Below are 19,994 nucleotides of genomic sequence, written 5' to 3' on the forward strand. Positions count from 1 at the left end.
ATAATAATAATAATAATAATAGTAATAATAATAAATATGGGTTTGATTCCAAATATAATGATATGCAAATATTATTGCTATTTTTGAACAAGATTCTCAACTCAAACATATTAAATGTACAGTTGACTATTAACAGCAAATAATATTTATATCTTAGGTAAATTCGAAATGAAGAGAAAGCACGTTAAGCTCTTCTATGGACTACCATGAAAACGACAAATTGAAATTAAAAAAAATTAAATGAAATAATTTTTTTTTAAAAAAATAATTTTCCAAATAAGCTTTGAAAAATTTTAATTTTCAAAATAAGTGTTTTTGTGTTCGGGTATAAGGTTAGAAGCTCAAGGCTTATTTACTGTTACTAACAACGATTTAAAAAATTGGCTAAAGAAGTCAAAATTCACAGCGAACAAAAGAAAGACAATATTATGACATTAAAAAGACAATAAATACATGTTAGTTAGCTATTATCAACGGCAAACCATCAAATAACTTAATTTTTGTACTTTTAAATGTTATGACATTGTCTTTTTTTTATAGCTTCTTTGTTCTTGTTATATTATTATTAACAGCAAATAAATACCTAACCTCAATGTTACATTTATACGTTTATTTTAAGAACTAAAATTATTTGAATCTTATTTTAGGGATTTTTTTGGAAAATAAGCTTATTGTTTTCAAATTTTTGTTGAACAAACAGCCAATAGCAGAAAAGCTAGGTCATTCACACACTTGTTTTTCTTGTTTTTACTAAATTCGGTTGGGGGACAACTAAACAACTGGTAATGTAAAATAATTATACCACATTTTAGTTTTTACGATTGTAACAGATGCTACTGAGACGTAATCCTAAAGTGACAATTTTTCGTGTCAACAGCCCGAGACCTTGAAGAACAGACAGACAACCAAATAACAGGTACATGAAAAGACTTTCAGTTAAATCGGCTGCTGTGTTTGTTGTTGAATTGAAGCTGCCAGTTTTTTGCCGAGCACATTCAGAGCTTTGACGCGCTGTAGCTCTTTCCCTGACATGTAAAACCAAATGCATAATGATTAGCAAACTTTTGTTCAACATGAACTAATGCAAAGAAAGAAACATCAGACACTGGATATCATGGATAAAAAAGAATGGTTTGAGATTCTATTCCAGTATTTACATTATCGATACACTCGAAATAACATATCTATCATTTACTATGAGTATATTTGTTCGATTCTTCATTTACTATGCCAAATCTCTGGCCAAAATATACAAAACATCAAAAATACCCAGTCAGAATCTACCTGAAGAAATAAGCTGGGGTCTATGTTACTTGGACTCGGTAACTGATGTCGGATACTGGTACGTGTCCAAGTGTCGGATAATTCTAAATATTCAATTTTACGTCTAAAATAAAGTGTTTAAGTGCCATACCAATGTCCCAGCATCAAGGATCGAACATAGTTATGCGAAGCAAATGAAGAATAAGAGTATCGTAGGCTAGGGTATGATCTTCAAATTTTAATCGGAAAACACAAAAAATGGCCACTTGTGGAGGGATATTATATCATACAAGCAGATCCCTCCAACGGTTCTACCACGAGCAAAACGATCATTTTATAGCCTCATGAGTCATACTCCAAAAAAATTGAGAATATTTCGCGTGTAATATAATCATTTATAACCTCATGTAGATGACCACTAGAACCGATCTATCGGTTCATGTGTCGGGACAAAGGCTTTGACATTGTTATTGTACTCCCTGATCATTCCAACCCAATGCGGAAGAGAAACAGAAAATGAAGAGTGTATATCCAAGTTTCTAACCGTGATATTAGTGCAGAAGATAAAACACAAATCAAAGTCGGTAAAGCACTTGTATACTTCTCTGCTTATTTATCTTGAATTTTGTTAGTCTTAGTTTCCTAGTCTTACTACTACAATCATAGCTACTCTTTAAACTACAGTTGTCTGTATAGGGGAGCCGGCGACCGAAGCCCCGGTGAACGGCGGCCGTAACTATAACGGTCTAAGGTAGCGAAATTCCTTGTCGGGTAAGTTCCGACCCGCACGAAAGGCGTAACGATCTGGGCACTGTCTCGGAGAGAGGCTCGGTGAAATAGACATGTCTGTGAAGTCTCAAAAAAGCGTAGGCCTCCGGTAATTTGGCAAAGAAAAAACTACTCGAATAAAGGGCCGAAAGGATGCACATTTTTTTCGGTAAGGAAAAAGATCTATAAAAAACTATAAGAGGGAACAAGAAGAGGGATCAGGCGTCTCGGAAGCTCGGAAAAAAATATATATAAAAAAAAAAACCTCCAATCACTCCTACAAAGATCTCCTAATAAGGATGCACATATTAATGAGGAAATTACCGCATTACATCATACAGGCCGAGTCAATACTACCTAAAAAATCACATTTTAGGTTAATTCAAGGATATCTCATGTTTTGGCCGATATTTGACTATACGACAACCGCATCATTCTCAGTACCACATTACCATGATGGTTAAACACAATTGTTACCATAACCAGGCAAAGCATTCCCACATCACAAATAGGCAAAATCTTTTGTGTTAATCCTGATAGAAGTTTCAAAGATTGGCTGCTTAATTACAGTTTCCACTTTCCAAAAACGGGAGGGAGCAGTTTCCGAAGCTGACCTATCACAATGCTGCAGCTTGCTTCCATTACTAGATCATAGACACCAATACAATAGGGATCATCTTAATACCATAAATATTCCTTATATTTAAATTTCAAATCTCCTTCAAAACAACTCTAGCAATCTAGTCTCATGTTAGAACTATTTAGAGGTATCATTAAGAGTAATATGAGACGGCTCAAACATTAAATTTCTTGAAAAAGTGGCCCATTATTTTGAGACAAACTAAAATATTCACTCTTTCCCTTTTTGTTGTTCTCCGTTATTGTAGCTACGCATGTCAAGGAGGATGATAGAAGAATGAGGTAATTTTCCCAGTGGATTGGAGGGTACAAAGAAAGAATAACAAATAAAGATGGATGAGATCAGTAGTGGAACTGGAACTTGGTGGGACCAAAATGTAGAATAGTACGGATGTGATAGAAAAAGAGTATAGCTTTGATAGAAATTGATGCCTTTATCAGAAACTTGTAAGATTATTAAGCAGTCCCTAGCAGGAGCAGTAAGTTGGTCATCAGCGCGTATTTGTGTGTGTGTGGGTGAATTCTATACAGTAAAAGACACGAAATAACTATCTGATACAAAAATACACAGTGTTACTTTCTGTGCAACATGCTAATAACAATTGCTCAATTTAATCATCCCCATTTGCTAAATTCTTACAGGTAGTATAAATCTTTCAGATGCTGAAGCTATATAGTTGATAATCCATGTTTAAGATTTACAGCAAGCTACTGAAAAAGGTAAACAATTTTCACTGCAACTAGCATATTAATGGGAGAAATATCAGTTACCTTGTTCCAGAGAAAGCTGAATTGCTCGTTTTTCCAGTTCAACAGCATGTCTGCTAAGTTCAGCAGCTGAAAAGGAGCGAAGCACTGACAAGACAGCAAAAGGTTAAGGCACAAATTTGTTTCTGATAAGCATTGTTGCGTCTAGTTGTAAATATACCCAACAGATTTCGGTTTTTAAAGATAAAAATAAGAAAACATTATAGTTCTTCTGATTTATAATTAGAACCACTTCTTTTGTTTTTAAAAATAGATTCAAACACAACTTCTTTAAACCCATCAATAAATGACCATTTTGTTTTTAAAAAAATAAATTTAAACACACCTTCTTTAAACCCGTCAATAAATGAACTTTTTTACTTAAAACAAATGAACATCGTGAAACGCTAATAACATACATTGAAGATGATCCTCTAGGCTAGATTGGTCTAACTTCTTCAGGTACATCTGCAGTTGAACATATCTCTCCTCACAATTTTGCTCTTTGTCTCTTGCTTCAACTGGCGAAGTGATAGCAGATGGAACTGCCTGTGTCTTCAGTTCTTCAAAAGACATTTTGGTATCGGAATTTTCAAGATATAGGGGAACGGAAGGTTTCACCGAAGGAACACTCATAGCACAGGCAGGATTTTGGGAAGGTAGCATCTGGGGTGACTTTGACTGAAGCCCGTCTTCTTGAATGCCAAGCTGACTTGGCTGGGAAGAATTGTCATTGTCAGCTGAAGCCTCATTGTTACTGACTTTTCCAGTTTCAGCTTCAGACTTCCGACGAACATACACAAGATGACTATTTGCACCACTATTACTAGAAGATTGCTGATGAGGACTCATAGGGGAGTCGGGAGAAGGTCGTTTGACACCTGAAACTTTCAGAACTTCTGTGACAACTACTTCTTTTAGAATAAGAGGATTGCTAGAGCCTTTTTGAGCTACAATATTGTTTTCATTTTGAAGGTCCCGAAGTGGCGTCTTCTTCACGGGCACAGGGGGGAGTTGTTTATCCTGAACAGATAGGCCTGCTTCACGATTTTTAGACGTCAAATCACCAACTTTGGAATCAACTTCTTGTTGAGCCATTTCAAGGGACTTGTGTCATGGAAAGGGATTTACAAGCAACACAACACAGAAAATACAAGTCTGCAGAAGGTTAGTCAATCGTTAAATCAGTTAACAGACTAAACCCAAAGAGCACAAATAAAATTTAGTCTTCCAGTTTTCATCCCTTAAAGAAACTTTTAATAACCACTATATGGTGCTTAGCATCCTTGAAGAGAGACTACAAATATTTTAACTCAATTCCCGCTGAATTCGCATCAATTTTCATTAAATGCTTCATTTTTGATAGAAAACGTCTATCAATTGACTAAGGTTATAGGGTAAGGCCTGAACATATAGACCTTTCTAGCGTTTGGATTGTTGAAGTGATAAATCTAGGGTGGTTTTTTTTTTTTTTTTTTCCTAGAGGCAACACCTAAAAATATAAAAGGGCAATGGCCTTTGGCTTCACTTGAACTTTCAAATCCTCTCATAACCAGTTGACACGCATTCCGCTTATAAAGAAATATAAAATCACACTTTAATTGAGCATTCTATACTGTGATACTACAAAAAAGGGTGTCTTTATCGTAGGTATAGTACTAAAGCTAAGTAAATCAGACTTTTTAATTTTGGTCATCGTAGCAAAGGTCACTTCTCCTGAAACAGAAACAGCACATCGAAGGCATTCCCACACTAATTATGGTGGATGCTATACCAATAAATTCAGGTATTCAAATAAATTCCTCACAGTGAACAATTAAAGAACTTCAAGGACACGTAAGTACATTTATAGAAGTAACGTATTTTCTCCCTAGAACTACGTGAATGCAAAGCAACTGCTACAAAGTAGTATCATGATATGATCTATATATGAAAATTTTCTTAATGTAAAGGCCTGAGCTTTCCATTATGAGAAAAAAGTCTAGCAAGCATGTTACCAAAACATTTGTGCAAAATAGATTTGTCTCAACTCTCAAATATTAATTTCCAAAAGCAAAGACTTATTCATTATCTAGGGAGTCACACTGTATAAAGTTTGTTTGAAAAAATAGTAAGCAAGCAAAGATGATCAGGACATCATTAGGCTCAAAACAAACGCAAATTCAGTCTCTATAAGTTTCTAAAACTTACACTATATCCTACTAGATTTGCAACACTCCCACGCTTCACATTACAAATTTTAATTAACATATCTAAACAACTGAAGCATTTAAGGATGTAACCATATAACAATAGAACGTCCATATCAGAATAGAATCACAAAATGCCAAATCCTCAAGCAACGCGCTTGGGTTCACCGTTTCACACATACAATTCAGCGATAATAATGCTTCCCTTGATTTCTTTAATATTAGTATTTCTTATTTTTACCTTTTCCATCTGTATTAAGCAACAAATAACTCAGCAGGAACAAGGGTCAACACTCCATCCATAAAAACCAGACTTCCATCCACCTTGTCTATTCTCAGCATCCCAGCTCGAATTAGAAACCTTCAATAATAACTATGAATCCATATGCACCAAAACCACAAATGCTCATTTCCTAAAACTATGATTCCAAAAAAGTACTATTATGATTATAAATTCATCAGACCAAGATCACAACTTCTAACCTGTACCCAATTCATCCCAATTACATATGCAAGATCTCAATTTCAGATATATTGTGATTCTACAAACAGTTTCCCCCTTATATTTCTTCAGTATCCAAAATACCATTCTTGAACAACAAAATGTACTAATCTTAAGAAACCCTTAACAAAAACAGCAAATTAGGCATGATTTCAAGCTTAATTTAACAAAAAGGGAAAAACCCTAAAATCCATCTTCAACATAGTAATTCCAACTTGAACACGGAGACACTGTTTAATTCACTACAGTTAAGTAAACACCCAGAAACACATTTCACCCAAATACCCTGACAAGCATGGACGATGTTAAATTTTTTTCCGAATATATCAAAAATATTAACACCCAGATCATTAAAGTGAAGCAAATAAGGGAAAAAAAATCACCCATTAATGCTAAGAATCTAAGGGAAACTCTATTGTAAGTAAAGCATGTTTAGAAATGGTGAAAAAATATCCAATATTTAGAAGATGAAACTAATAAATTACAAGTTAAGGAAAGAGATGAATATACCTAAGCATTGAAGCACCTCCTAGCAAAGATTTTGGAGATAACGGAAGTTTTGAGGAAGTACTACGGCAATGTGTGGGAATGTAAGGTTGTTTGACGCAAAACTCCAGCAAATGCTTTATTAAGAAATTAAAAAGTATTCTCTCTACAAAAAATAAAAAGTACAAGTAAATTATATGAGACGTATTTTAAGTTCTGCTCATTAAAGATTAATATCTATTTATTATATTTTAATATCTATCTATATTATTCTGAATGTTTACTTAGATATTTTTAATGCCTATTTTAAAAATCTTAAAGATTTACTTACATCATTCTTTATGCTTACTTATAGTATCTTAAACAATATATTGTAGGTCAGGCCAATTAGAGATGGTCTCTCAAAGAGCCTCTCTCTCTCACAAAAATTTTTAATTATATAAATGGGATTAGAAATAAGAGAAAATAAGATAATATATGTGAATAAGAATTAACATGGTACTAAAGAATATTATACCTAAATACTTATATTTTTGCAAATTTAAAGGAATATAAGTGTGGCGGCAATATTATAGGGACAGAGGGAGTAGTTCTACTTTTATTTTTTATTTGCTTTTTATTAGTCGATACCCTTTTATTGTATTGCCATCTCTTTTCGTAAATTTTTCAATTTTGTCCATCCCTCCAAATAAAGCCTTGATTTTTCTCAATTCATCAAACACACGTTTGTTCAATGTAAATGCGACACATTATTTTTCGTAAATGTTGTAGACACAATTTTATTTATATCGATTAATTTCGAATAAATTCCGTAAAAAATGTCAACATACACAAAATATATTGTACCTATTGACTTATTTTAAATTTTTATTAATAATATATTTGATAAATTAAGAAAATATTAATCAAAAATTCAATAAATTATTCGATAAATAGTTATTTCGACATATTCAACATTAAACTTGCCTTTCCGCTTTCATATTTCTTTTCATATGAGATGAAGTTGTGAGTTTATTTTAACAGTTTATTTTTCACTCCTATTTCTAATTTTGGCGATATAATTACTACTTCTAAGTTCTACCAAAGCCTATCAAACCAATTCTATTTAGACTTGATGCTAAATTGATTTTATGCTAATTAATGTTATAGAACGATTGTGTTCATAACTTCATATGACTATGACGCAAATTATACTCGCTTCGTTTGAGAACATGTTTTTCCTTTGCTTTCGCATGGAATTGAGAAAATGTTGGTTAAAAATAAAAATTTGAGAATTCATAAAGTTGAAACAAGAAGTATGAACTATACGAGAATTCTAATCAGGAAAATAAAACTCCTATTGTGAAAATGATCAAAATAGAAATTTAATAGTTTCTCTAAAAGAAAGTATAATTTTTGGAAATTTTTATTCAAAAATGAAGAAATATCCATAAAATTAGCAGCTTAGAGCCTAAAGATTTAATATTAAGGAATTCGCCAACTTTTATTTGTTTGAATTCCAATTATTTTCACGATTCACATCCACAAAATAGAACACAAGCAATTTTCTGAATTTGATCATAAAGCAAATGTAAAACGCATGATTCTTTAAAAAGCGAAACTGTTTCTTCCCAGCTAAAAAGTAGGCTACTCAAACCCACAATACGATCATCCAAAATCAAATCAAACATTCCACAAATTAAAATTAAATTATGTATGTACATAAATTTAAGGACGGCAGTGGGGTTTGGGTGAGGGAGGGGATAAGAGAACGAGGAGTCTAATGTCAGGAGTGAGATATGAGCCTATAACCAGAAACGAAACCATAACTCTATCACATTGCGCGGCACTGTCTTTTTGTTTATTCACACGCCCAAAATGTAATCACGGTTCCCGAGCTATGTGGTTTAACAATCTTCTGTGAGACTGGGAGCATCAAATCTTACTAGATACACAAGACTCCTTGGGTAAACTTGTTCAAAACAATCATCCGAATAATACTATCACTGACCCATATTACCCAAAAGTCGCTCTACTGCAGCATGGACATTACCACGAGTAGCTTGTAGAGCCCTAATATTCTCTGCGGTGTCAAAAAATCCCATTTCTTGAAGTTGAGTTAATTGAGTTGCATAGAGTTCTTCAGGTGGGACTGCATGGGAAAATAGAGCAGTTAAGAGAAGAGGTACTAAATTGCTAAATACAGATGGGTGAACCTAGTGTAAAATGCACAATTAATACAAAATTTGGTAAAGAATAGCAGAGTGATGACGAAATGCAGCGGAAAGGAGAGGAGTTATTTCTAACTCAAAACATAAATGTGCAAAACGCACACAACTAAGCGGAAGCGATAAAAACATTAACTGAAGTTGTTGCATTAAAGAAAAAAATGAACCATTTGAATTCTCTGGTGTGGTTAAACCGCCAGCTCCAAGACCACCAAACATATTCATTAACATATCCAGCCCCAAATTGTTTGCATTTCCTGAAAATCACGAGTTTAGTTCTGTTTACACCACACAGCATCAACGAAATTGAAAAGGATAAGTGTATCATGCTGTTACCTGCAGCACCCGCATTAGGTGATTGATCTCTGCAATGTAAACAGACAAAAACAAAGTAGTTCAATGTAAAAATACCATATACAATAGCACAAAAGAAATCCCCCTCCCACAAAACAAAAAAAGAACACCCTGCTTTCAAGTCCAATAAAAGAAATGGAACTTGACTTCTCTAATGTCCGAAATTCACAAAAAACTATCATACTCACTCCCAATCATCATCAGGAGAAATAGCACATGGAAACCAGACAATCAGAACCATATAGAACAATTTACAAAGAGTACTTGATACAACATAGGACAAGATCAAAGGTCTAAACTCTAAATCAAAAAGCAGCAACTCTGAATCTGGTTCTTGATTCTATCATCGTTCCCACTTGAGACAAAATGATAAACTTCATGTTGCTTGCACATTTCATAGTGGGAAGACTATAAGGGAAAACATGAATGAGAAGCCTAAAAACGTTAGCCACAAAAACATTAGTAAGCCTAATATTTATAGGATCAGGAATAGAAATTCTAAGCTAACAGCAAGGAGAAAGAGAAAAAAGTGAGATAGCTGTCATCTTCACTCAGGCACAATCACATCTCTCAACAGTCATCTTCACTCAGGCAAAATGAATTATGAAATACCAGGGAACCATTTATAGGTCAAATGAGGACAATAAGTGAGCTAGCCCCTGTTCAAGAACATAGTCAACATGATGCAGATAAATTACTAATTAGACTACCCTAAAACATTCCTGAAAACCGTAGGTACTTCATGACCGAAGTCACAACACAGTCGCGCATCAGAATCCTGAAGTACTTTATTTTTCAACTGTAGAGCAAGTGCTAAAATGACATCAACGATACGGGATATAATCTGCTTGAGATTGCACAACGTAAATTTCAGCAGCCCAATAAAGGAAAACAATCCCACTTACTGGTTTGCCTGAGGGCGGTTCATTCCAGACAGAAGTGACTGCTGCAAAGTAAGCATTTGCTGCACAAACAGATGACACTCACATCAAACAATTGAGCACGATACAGAAAAAAAAAGGTTCAAGGACTCAACGAATAGGAACACACAAGTTCAAATCAATATCAAATCAAAAAGGAGAAGCAAGCTCTACCCAAGTAAAACATTACAGACTCTTCACTTTACCTCTTTAGTTTATGATACAGTAAAGGATTTCAATTCTTTTGTGGCGAAGTTTATTTATAGCAATGCAAAGACAAGGGGCATTCAAATTTTACTGTTCATGAAGGAGCAGATAAAGGAACGAAGACAAAAAAAATTGAAGAAAAACATAATCAACTATTTCCTCATTTCCAATTGAGTTAATATTTGATACATGTGGTTTTTTGACTTATTTTTATGGTTTTAGGCCTGCGTTTAGGTTTAAAACTTCGAATGGTGTATATGCATTATAATCATAGTAATTTAATAAATAGTGTGAATACATTAAAAAAAAGGTTAAAGGGTAATATATTTTACATTTTTAACGTTGACTAGTAACACCTTGCTATGAAAGGAGATGTTAAAACTAAAAAGGAACCAAAATGAAATGAAGTATTAACAACTAAATTTGGGCAGCCCCCAAAAAAATACAGCATGTCTTGTATGAGACGGGCCTATACAAGCAACCCAAATCATTTATATTTAAATAAAAATTAATTTAAAACTAAATCTAAACAGTTTTTTTTATATAAATTAGAATTGGGCCAGCTCATATTAAGCCGTCTCACGGTGAAACGGTCTTAATAAAGAATTGTCAAAAAGAAATTTGTCACAACCAAGTATATGATTGGCAGACACAAATGATGGAACAGTCTACCAGATAAAAAAAGTGAAGGATGAAACATATATTCCACCAGCCCTAAATATAAAAATCTCAACACTTATTCCTCTAGCTCCGAAATAAGAACTATCGTTCACCATATATAACAGCTTCCTAATTCTCCCACCACAAAAATGTACCTCGTGGCTTGTAGCAGCACTACAAGTCACCAAAGTCTTACACAACACTTAACCTCCTCTCTAGTAGAAAAAGATGTAAGTAGTGCGGTTTGACAGGAGATGATGCGAGCACCTCAGAAGATCTGCAGCTATTGAGACAAACAGGGGCAGGAGTGATGGTTATCAATAAAGAAGGGACAAGAGTGGGTTATTGACAGGGGATGGGCGCAAAGCCAAGGAGAAGTTGTTAGCAAAAACATTTCCATGTGGTTGTTCAAAAGTAATATTCAGTATTTCTTAATTTAGACATCAATATACTAAAGTGGGGAATTGAAAATCCAACACACTAGGGAATCAAATATTTTCTTAATTTGTGGAAACACCTGTGACCTAACTGCCTCTAAACTTTTTTTTCAAAGATCTTATAAATTACAGCTTGAAGAGCTTAAACTATAAAACAAGCAGTATAGCACTCAGAACTGTACCTGCATCATCTCAGGAGAAGCTAACTGACGAAGAACATCAGAGTTCTGCAACATTTCTCGAATTTGAGGGTTTGAATCAGTCAAAGCACGCAACTGTGGATTCATATTAAGCATCTACACTCAAAATATATTGTTAGAGGGCTGATTGAAAATGACGTCGTATGTTAATGCATCCTCAATCAATTACCTGATTCATATATTGTGGGTTGGATAGCATACTTTGCATCATCTGTGAGATTGCAGGATTTTGCATCATCTGAGTCATCATTGATGCATCTGGAAGTCCCCCAAGCATTCGATCCAATTCAGGAAGACTACCTAAACCACCTAGAGGAGGAGGCCTTGTATCACCAGAAGGATTTACCCTGGGAGCACTGTTTGTCTGTGTACCTCCTAGAAATATCAAAAAAAAAAAAAATAGATTGATAAATGGAAGGCCAACAAAGCAAGCCTAACGAGAACAAACTTCATTATAATGATTACAAATTTTAGAGTATTAACTAGGACATTTTTTCTGAGAATAGAATGAATATTGTTCATTCAGCTCAGCTAAAACAGTATACTCTTTTCTCTTCCTTCCAATTATTTTCCTTCTATTTTAATTATTTTTGCTTTTACCCTCCCCAAACTAGAATTAAGAGTGGAATCAAACAAACACAGAAGAAAGATTGGGCTTATGATATACCGCAAAAAAAAGTATGCAGAATGAATCACATAATAGGAAAGAGAAATTCGGGAAACCCACCTCCGGCATTCCAAGGATTTGGAAGTGGATTAGTATTTGGAGATGCAGATTCAGACCCAGTGGTTGATGGATTTGAACCATCTCTATGCTGGCCACCAATAGCACCCTGATTTCCCAAAAGGGCAGCCAACGGGTTTGAACCCATATTATTTCCTGCATCAGCCCCAGCCATTGTGGTGGCATTCAGAAATGGTTCCTGTACATTCTCATACATGCGTCTCAGCATGTTAAAACCTTCAGGAGATGATTCAATGTTGCTCATAGCTCGGTCAGTGTTTCGCATCATCTCACGCATAAGCTCAGGATTCCTAGCAGTTTCTAGCGTCTGCCTTAGAATACTGGGGTCATTCAATATATGGCCCAGCTCCGGATTCCGATCAATTATCTCACGCATTTGAGGATTGCTCATAATCAAGTTTCGCATAATGTCAGGATTATTCATCAGACTCTGAATGGCAGGCATGTTCATAATTTCCCTCATCATATTTGGGTTTTGGGTCAGTTGCTGCTGCATCTGTTCAAAATCTGGAAGTCCAGCTCCAAGCAAACCAGGAGCCCCAGTCCCACCAAGACCACCCAGACCAAGCCCAGGAAACAAGGATGCCCCAAGACCAGCACCCCCTAAGCCTCCACTTTCTGTTGGGGCCACAATAGGAGTAGCAGTGGGAGTAGTATCAGAAGCCACAGAATTCGTAGTTGCAGGAGCAGTTGATGGAGATGCAGCAAAACCACGAACCATGTGGATAGTATGATCAGATTGTAATCCTTCGCAGAAAATGAAAAAAGGGTCATTCGCAACTACTAACATAACTCACAAGGCTTTAGGATAGGAATCAAGAATGAAAAAACTACAGTGAATAGATAAAGCTCTCAAGATATTTGTTAAAAACACTAAGCTACCAAACAAAGAAAATCAACAAAAAAGAAAAGAAAGCAGTCCAATCATAATGAAAGAGACAAAGGGAAATTATGAATAAAACCAAAAGGTCCACAACCAAAATTCTCAGTTGAAACATACAACATATTATTAGAAAATGGAAAGATAGGAAATATACTCAAAGCTGATATTAGGATATTAAATCCAATCACAGAAACACCAAGAAAATCCAATTAAGATCAACAGGTTCGAAATTCTAGTGTCAAATGAAAAAATTTCATGAAATTGACAAGCAATTTGTAAAACCTTGATTTACTGCCCTTAAAAGCCAAAAATTCAAACAACTCAAGCTTCACGCATATTATCATTTCCATTCTTCAAGAATCAACTCTGCTAAGTTCATGAACAGCCAAAAGCTGGATCTTTTTCAAGTTAGAGAAGAAGATTTGTCTACCCCCAACCAAAGGACCCAATATTGAATAATACTTAAAAAAAAAAAGTTTAAACAGGTCCCATTAATATTGTAAAAATTTTCCATGTTAAATTTTTTTCACGTAACCAATTTATTGAAGATAAGGCTTTTACATTGTTTTTGTGTTGTGAAAAGGAAGTTTTGTCTCCTCTTCCACAGTACTCGGAGAAAAAATGAATGTTTAAACAGCAATAGAAGTCAAATTCAAAACATGTAGCCAATGTCACCTAATTTACCTTTTGAATTTTCAATTAGCCCAAAATGAGCCAAAAAGAACCAAAATCAACCATAATTCATTTTATTAATTCTCAATTTTCTGAAAATTAGGGAATTAGGTCATACTTCATGAAACCAGCACACAATGATCATACATAAAACAGAGCAGAACATCAATAGATATAAATTAATAAACCTCTTGAATCCTTAGTGACTAAACACTAAAGAACTAAAGCTATCTACAGCTAAAAGTCATGCACGGCAGAATCTTTGGATTTTAAAATGTCTACAATAGAGGAGAAGAATATATGTGGATGATCATTAGAAGTAATTTCATCGTTCTGCTATTATTAGGCAATTGTAAATTAGTAGTATTAGACAATTGTGGATGCATTCTGCTATGATTTTGCCCATATAAACGAGCTCGTATTGTTGGGAACAAAGCTTTGACATTGTTGTCCCTAAATCTGGTCAATGTCCCTCTCATAACTGATTTACACATATAATATGAACCATAAGCAAATTTTATGTTTTGAGACTATTTCATTCATGGTGTTCATGTTTAGGGCAGTTTGTCCAATGAAAAAGCATTCTAAACACAGAGAACACTTTGGCCTTCTACCAATGTTAACATGTAGAAATCATAAAAATGTCCCCATCTACGACAAAGGACCATCCCCAGGAACCTAATGTTTCTTCAGCTCCTAACCAGACAAGGGTCTTAATCTTGAACTTCGCAACCAAAGCACAGAAGTTTCCAAGCCAAAAAATATATCACCGAGCTATTCCTTGACTAATCATTTATAATTCCGAGAAAAACATATATACCTATTATCATCTATAGGTCAGAAAGTAAAAGGTTATTCAAAATGCACATCATGTTGAGTGCAGTTATTTTGATCAATGACCATTCGTCTACTCAAATGAACATCTTTGTAATCATATAAAAAAACTAGAAGACATGCTTTCCATCGTGGTGTGATCAAGGAAGTGAAAAGTGTGTTCCAATAACCAACAAAGACAAACATAATAGATCAGGAAAGAAACAGGCAGGGAGCAAAATACACTGCATCTTAAGATACTCTACTCTTATCCATTTATTCAAAAGCTGGAAACACATCGAATATTGGATTAACCTTGAAGAATCCATTTAGACTCCAATACAATTCCAATTGATGATTTAAGAATTTAAACAATGATACAAAACACAAATATATAAAAAAAAATTTAAAAAAATAAAAAAATACAAAAATACAAAATTCTTGGGGCAACCAGTGAAATCCAACCCATCAACTATCTACATTAATTTAGATACTAGCATCATGATCCTCTATAACAAACGGAAAGTTAGACACTATATCCCAACTGAGAGCAACAATACAACACGACTGGTTGTCATTCAAACGAAGAACAACTATTTGACATTACACCTTTTAGTTGGCAAAGCCGCCAACTCACTAATCAGCACAACAAACACCAATAAAATACAAATGATCCTCAAGCACTCGGATATATTTACATTTCGCAGTTGTCTAGTTCTCAAAAATGGTCAAAACCCTTAGCATGAACGGCCCATAATTAAAAAAAAAAAAAAAAGAACAATCAGATCCAATCTAAATAATCTAAATAATTGCACTTTCGATGCCGACTTCAATTCAAGCTAAATAATCTAATCATAAAGTCTAATTCTGGACATATGCATAAGGCTGAAGAACAAACTAAATCAAAATTTTTACACTAAATCCTAAATCAACAATCAGATCCGAACATGATTCGCCCCAAAAATTTTCACAATCAACAAAAATCACCTAAACTTCAATCAAAACAACTTCGCTATAAAAATGAACAATCAATAATACGATCAATCACGCTATCACAAAATCAAATAATAACAATTTCACTTCAAAAAAATCATCGTACCGTAACTTTCTAGGGTTTGGTCGTCTTTAAGAATCCGACCTTTGTAGATCAACCTCTGTTGTTCAGCAGGAACATCGCAATTTTGTGCGACGAGTGATTTGAAAGTCCCGACATTCGAATCAAGTGTCGTTTTCACGGTGAATTTGGTGCCATTAGAACATCGAATGTTGACAGAAACTTCTTCTGAAGCAATATTGATGGTTTCGCTTGAATCTCCTTCAGCTCCCATGACTTTCTCCGTACAATAATGGAAATATTCGATGAATTGTAGAGACGAAACCCTAACCTTAAAACGAAAGAGGAATTCTTGGGAAGAGGATGTTTTCCTGAAGAAGCGAAGAATCGGTGAACAATGATGGTTTTATTTTCATTTAATTTTTTTAATAAATATAATAAGAGTACCAGGTAAGGTTGACAAACGGATAAAATTATCGCAAATTTTTAGTGAGAGACGGTCTTTCTAAGATGCTATCTTTAATTGGTTCGACTCATTATATATTTTTTAAAATAGTGTAACATTAAAAATGATATAAATAGACATTTAAGATATTGAAAGTAGGCATAAGGGATACGATAGGTAAGCATTAAAGATAATATAAGTAGACATTAAGAATATGATAAGTAGACATTAATCTTCAATTGATCGGGCTTGATATACGTCTTTTAAGAAGACAGTCTCTCAAAAGACTAGTTGTAAAATTATACTACTCGTATTTTGTACCGCACTGGATAGTGAATGGATATGTATATGAAGTGTTACCTATCATGAATAATGGGTAGGGTAGGTAGTGGACCAGTGGGCTTGAGGATCCGCCCCATATCCACGTCTTAACATACTCATCATCCGCTTTATCCTATATCCGCCCGCATTATATTTATAATTTACTAATTTATAGAAGTATAAATTAGTATATATATATATATATATATATATATATATATATATATATATATATATATATATATATATATATATATATATATATATATATATATATATATACACGCAGATGTATAAGTGTGTAGATAAATAAAAATTCAATTTCTAAGTAATTTAAATATATATTATCATTATAAAATTATTTAATTTGGATAAAATGTGATAATAGAAATAAACTACTAACAGTTCGTGCGGTTGTGCTAAATTCTGATGTAAAATTAAAACGTCACCATAAATTATTTTTAGTAAAATTTATTGTATGAAAAATGCTCCTACAATTAATTTTAAGTCAATAGTCTTGCGAGAGACCGCCTTACCGTGAAACCAACAGTCCAATCAGCCAAAATATAAATTTTTACCTTTGTGATAAATTCTGATCAATTAATGGTCATAATTGATACCTTTGTGATCAAAATTGATTTCTTTTAAAATTTATAACTGATTATTAAATTGATCATTTATATATAATTGATCACTTTAAGGTCTGAGTTGATGACTTTAACGTTGAAATTGAAGAATTTAAAATAATTGATTCATTTAAGTTTTATATAAACTTGTAAGTCGAAATTAATCACTTTAATGTCATAATTGATTTTGACTATTATTTTTAGGTTAAAATTGATTTTTTCTAATGATCCATTTAAGATTTATTTTAAGTTGAATTTAATCACTTTAGTGTTAGAATTGATATTTATAAGGTCAAATTACTTTTTTGTACAAACATTTTTGAGTTTGAGCTAATCCTTTCATACCCGCTTCATAATAAAGTAGTCTCTTATGAGTGTTTTTGTGATTTTAAATTAAGCTTGCAAGAAAAGATTTCTTTTCATTGATGCTTTAGCTAGCCACACAAATGAATAATTAAAAAAAGAATTAAAAAGTTTAAATTCTTGTAGCTTTAAGAGAAATTTGGGTTTAAGAAAAGATCTTTAATTATTACATTTTTAAGCGGAGAATTGAGATATTGTACAGCTACTACACATGAAAAATTAATTAAAAATTAATTAAAAAATGATGTACATGAATTAATTATAAATTTAATCCTAAATTAAAAAAAATTAGAAATGACGAGAAAAGATTATAAAAAAAGGCTAGAAAATGAGAAAATTAGTATATTTTAATAATGAGAAAGATATGCAATTATAAAAGATTCTCTTAGTACCTAATAAAGACAATTTTAAATTAAACATGTATGGAAGAGATTTTTTTTGAGGGTAAATTTATTATATAGTTATTAATTAGTTGGTATTTATTAAAACAACTTAGCAATAAGTAGCCAATAACTAGATTTTTGTCAAATTATCATTTAACGTGAGAATGTGATGTGCTCGTTTTTAGAGCACATTTATCTCCTCATTATAGTTTCGAATCTCGCGTTTTAGAATACTTTTTACACAATTTACGCATGATTTTACCTTGTTTTTGTCTCTATGGTGTTTTGAGGTAATTTCTGGTATTTTCGGAGATTTCAAGGTATTTTATGTTGCGTACGAGACTTAGATGCTTTGATCAAAGATTAGACACGCGTATCGAAGCTTTCCCAGGTATTCCAAGTCTTCCTCAAGGTCCCCGCAAAGTCCGAAAGGCATCCAAAGCTTCAAAAGACGAAAATAGGCCAAGTAGGAAAGTATTCGGCCGAATTGATGCGCCATTTGGTCGAATGTTGCTGGATTCGAGCGAATGGCTGATTGCTTCGGATCGAATGCTACTGGATTCGGGCGAATGGCTGATTGCTTCGGTCGAATGGACCTAAAACTTCAAGGAAACGTGCTCGGACTTGCTGGAAACCCCGAATGGAACCCCATTCGAGCGAAATGAACCATATTGGGATGGTTCAAGGATGACTCACATGAGAAACATGGATGAAGAACTAAATCAAGAGTCAAATACAAGCAAGGAAGCAAATTCTTCAACAGAAGAAGAAGATACAGGACCCAAAACAGCAACACAGCAGAGGCCATTGATAACTAGCGAACGGATGACCTTGCAGACCTTGCCCAGACCAACTAGGGGCGACTCAGAGGCCATGGAAGATGAAAATGGAATCTTGGTACATGGACCTTCATGTCTTGGCCCAAGAACATTGCTATACATCATCGATAACCCATTGGAAGTAGTTGTGAAGGTCAGCCACTCAGCAGGTAGTACAGATCAGAACAAAACACTGTTGCAAGCATGTTCTGACCAGCTGACCTAGCACGCTTTGGACAGATCGTGTTTCATGGTATCTTGTGCCACCAAGGGTAGAAATGGAATACTAGGAACTTGCTACCAAGACTCTTAGGGACCATTATCAACTTTGGGAAGAGCACAAGAAAGCAGCTGGAAGGTCGCCTGGTCAATAACATTCTGTCAGAAATCAGAATACTAGTTTAGTTTGTTTTTCACTCTTTTAAATGAAGCACATGTGGTGCACATGTTCCTTTATGACCGTTATTGTTAGTTGGACGTGTCCTTAGCATTGTCATTGTATTTCCCGTCCCCTAAGTCTCTATATAGACGTCTCTAGCCTTGTAAAACTAAGTTTAAGTTTGAAAATTTCAGAAATCAGAATTCATTGGATTTTTGATCCTTTGTTTCTTCCTTGAATGTGTATGTACATTCAACGATCTTGAGTAGTGCAAGATCATCATCCTTTTACAACTGAGAGTAGTCCTTGGTTGTACTTAGGGAATTGTTGGCCTTGGAGGATTAAAACTCATAGTCTTTCAATTCAAGAACTATCCGGTTACATTGTTCTGTTTGTGTGAAGATAAGTCATTGTTTGTTTGTGTTTGTGGATTGTTTGGTTGTTACATTGCGTGGATTTGAGTGCTGGTTTGAATCTTCACATTATATTGAAGATTTCCAACCCAAACACGCATCAATTTGGTATCAGAGCATTTGGTTGTGGAGGCCGGAAAATCAAGAAAGGCCTTGTTCATCCTGTTTGTGATTTTACAGTCTGTCTGGTGAGAAATTTATGCATATCTTTTTGTAGACGTAGAATTTCATCAAATCCTTTTTGTAGATATAGGGCGATTATAGGTCGTTTGTGTGGCTTATAGGGTCACTAACTTCCTCTCGATATCTAGAGTGTCTTGATTGATTATCGTTCGAACTCTCTTAACCTAGTTTATCTTTATTTCCAATAGACCATCCTAGGGTGGACGTAATCTACTCCCCGCATGTCTTTCATTGTTGAGTTTTCCTTTTTATTCTTGTTATTAGTTCACCTACCAACCAACCTTCCATATAATCTTCCCACACTAAGTCTTTAGTCT

At 34.1% G+C, this 19,994-nt stretch overlaps 2 protein-coding genes across 3 annotated transcripts; both read right to left on the reverse strand.

The window, feature by feature from the left end:
* Nucleotides 1-778: 778 nt before the first annotated feature.
* Nucleotides 779-6,984, reverse strand: LOC130797611 (uncharacterized). Of its 2 annotated transcripts, none has more exons than XM_057660280.1 (5): nucleotides 6,944-6,984; nucleotides 6,619-6,760; nucleotides 3,837-4,524; nucleotides 3,442-3,525; nucleotides 779-1,025 (listed from the first exon to the last, which is right to left on the reverse strand). In XM_057660280.1, the coding sequence occupies exons 3-5, from the start codon at nucleotides 4,513-4,515 to the stop codon at nucleotides 937-939; spliced, it is 852 nt and encodes a 283-aa protein (XP_057516263.1). In that variant the 5' UTR covers nucleotides 4,516-4,524; nucleotides 6,619-6,760; nucleotides 6,944-6,984; the 3' UTR covers nucleotides 779-936. The 2 variants fall into 2 exon arrangements, with proteins under 2 accessions (XP_057516263.1, XP_057516255.1); XM_057660272.1 differs by having other exon boundaries at nucleotides 3,837-4,575.
* A 1,266-nt stretch (nucleotides 6,985-8,250) lies between these two features.
* LOC130797622 (ubiquitin domain-containing protein DSK2b-like) lies at nucleotides 8,251-16,166 on the reverse strand. The gene is made up of 8 exons (XM_057660288.1): nucleotides 15,792-16,166; nucleotides 12,307-13,071; nucleotides 11,749-11,954; nucleotides 11,562-11,675; nucleotides 10,061-10,119; nucleotides 9,138-9,166; nucleotides 8,969-9,058; nucleotides 8,251-8,725 (listed from the first exon to the last, which is right to left on the reverse strand). The coding sequence occupies exons 1-8, from the start codon at nucleotides 16,018-16,020 to the stop codon at nucleotides 8,577-8,579; spliced, it is 1,641 nt and encodes a 546-aa protein (XP_057516271.1). The 5' UTR covers nucleotides 16,021-16,166; the 3' UTR covers nucleotides 8,251-8,576.
* Between the last annotated feature and the right edge of the window lie 3,828 nt (nucleotides 16,167-19,994).

This window comes from Amaranthus tricolor, chromosome 1 (genome assembly GCF_026212465.1).
Source record: "Amaranthus tricolor cultivar Red isolate AtriRed21 chromosome 1, ASM2621246v1, whole genome shotgun sequence".
Classification (NCBI taxonomy): domain Eukaryota; kingdom Viridiplantae; phylum Streptophyta; class Magnoliopsida; order Caryophyllales; family Amaranthaceae; genus Amaranthus; species Amaranthus tricolor.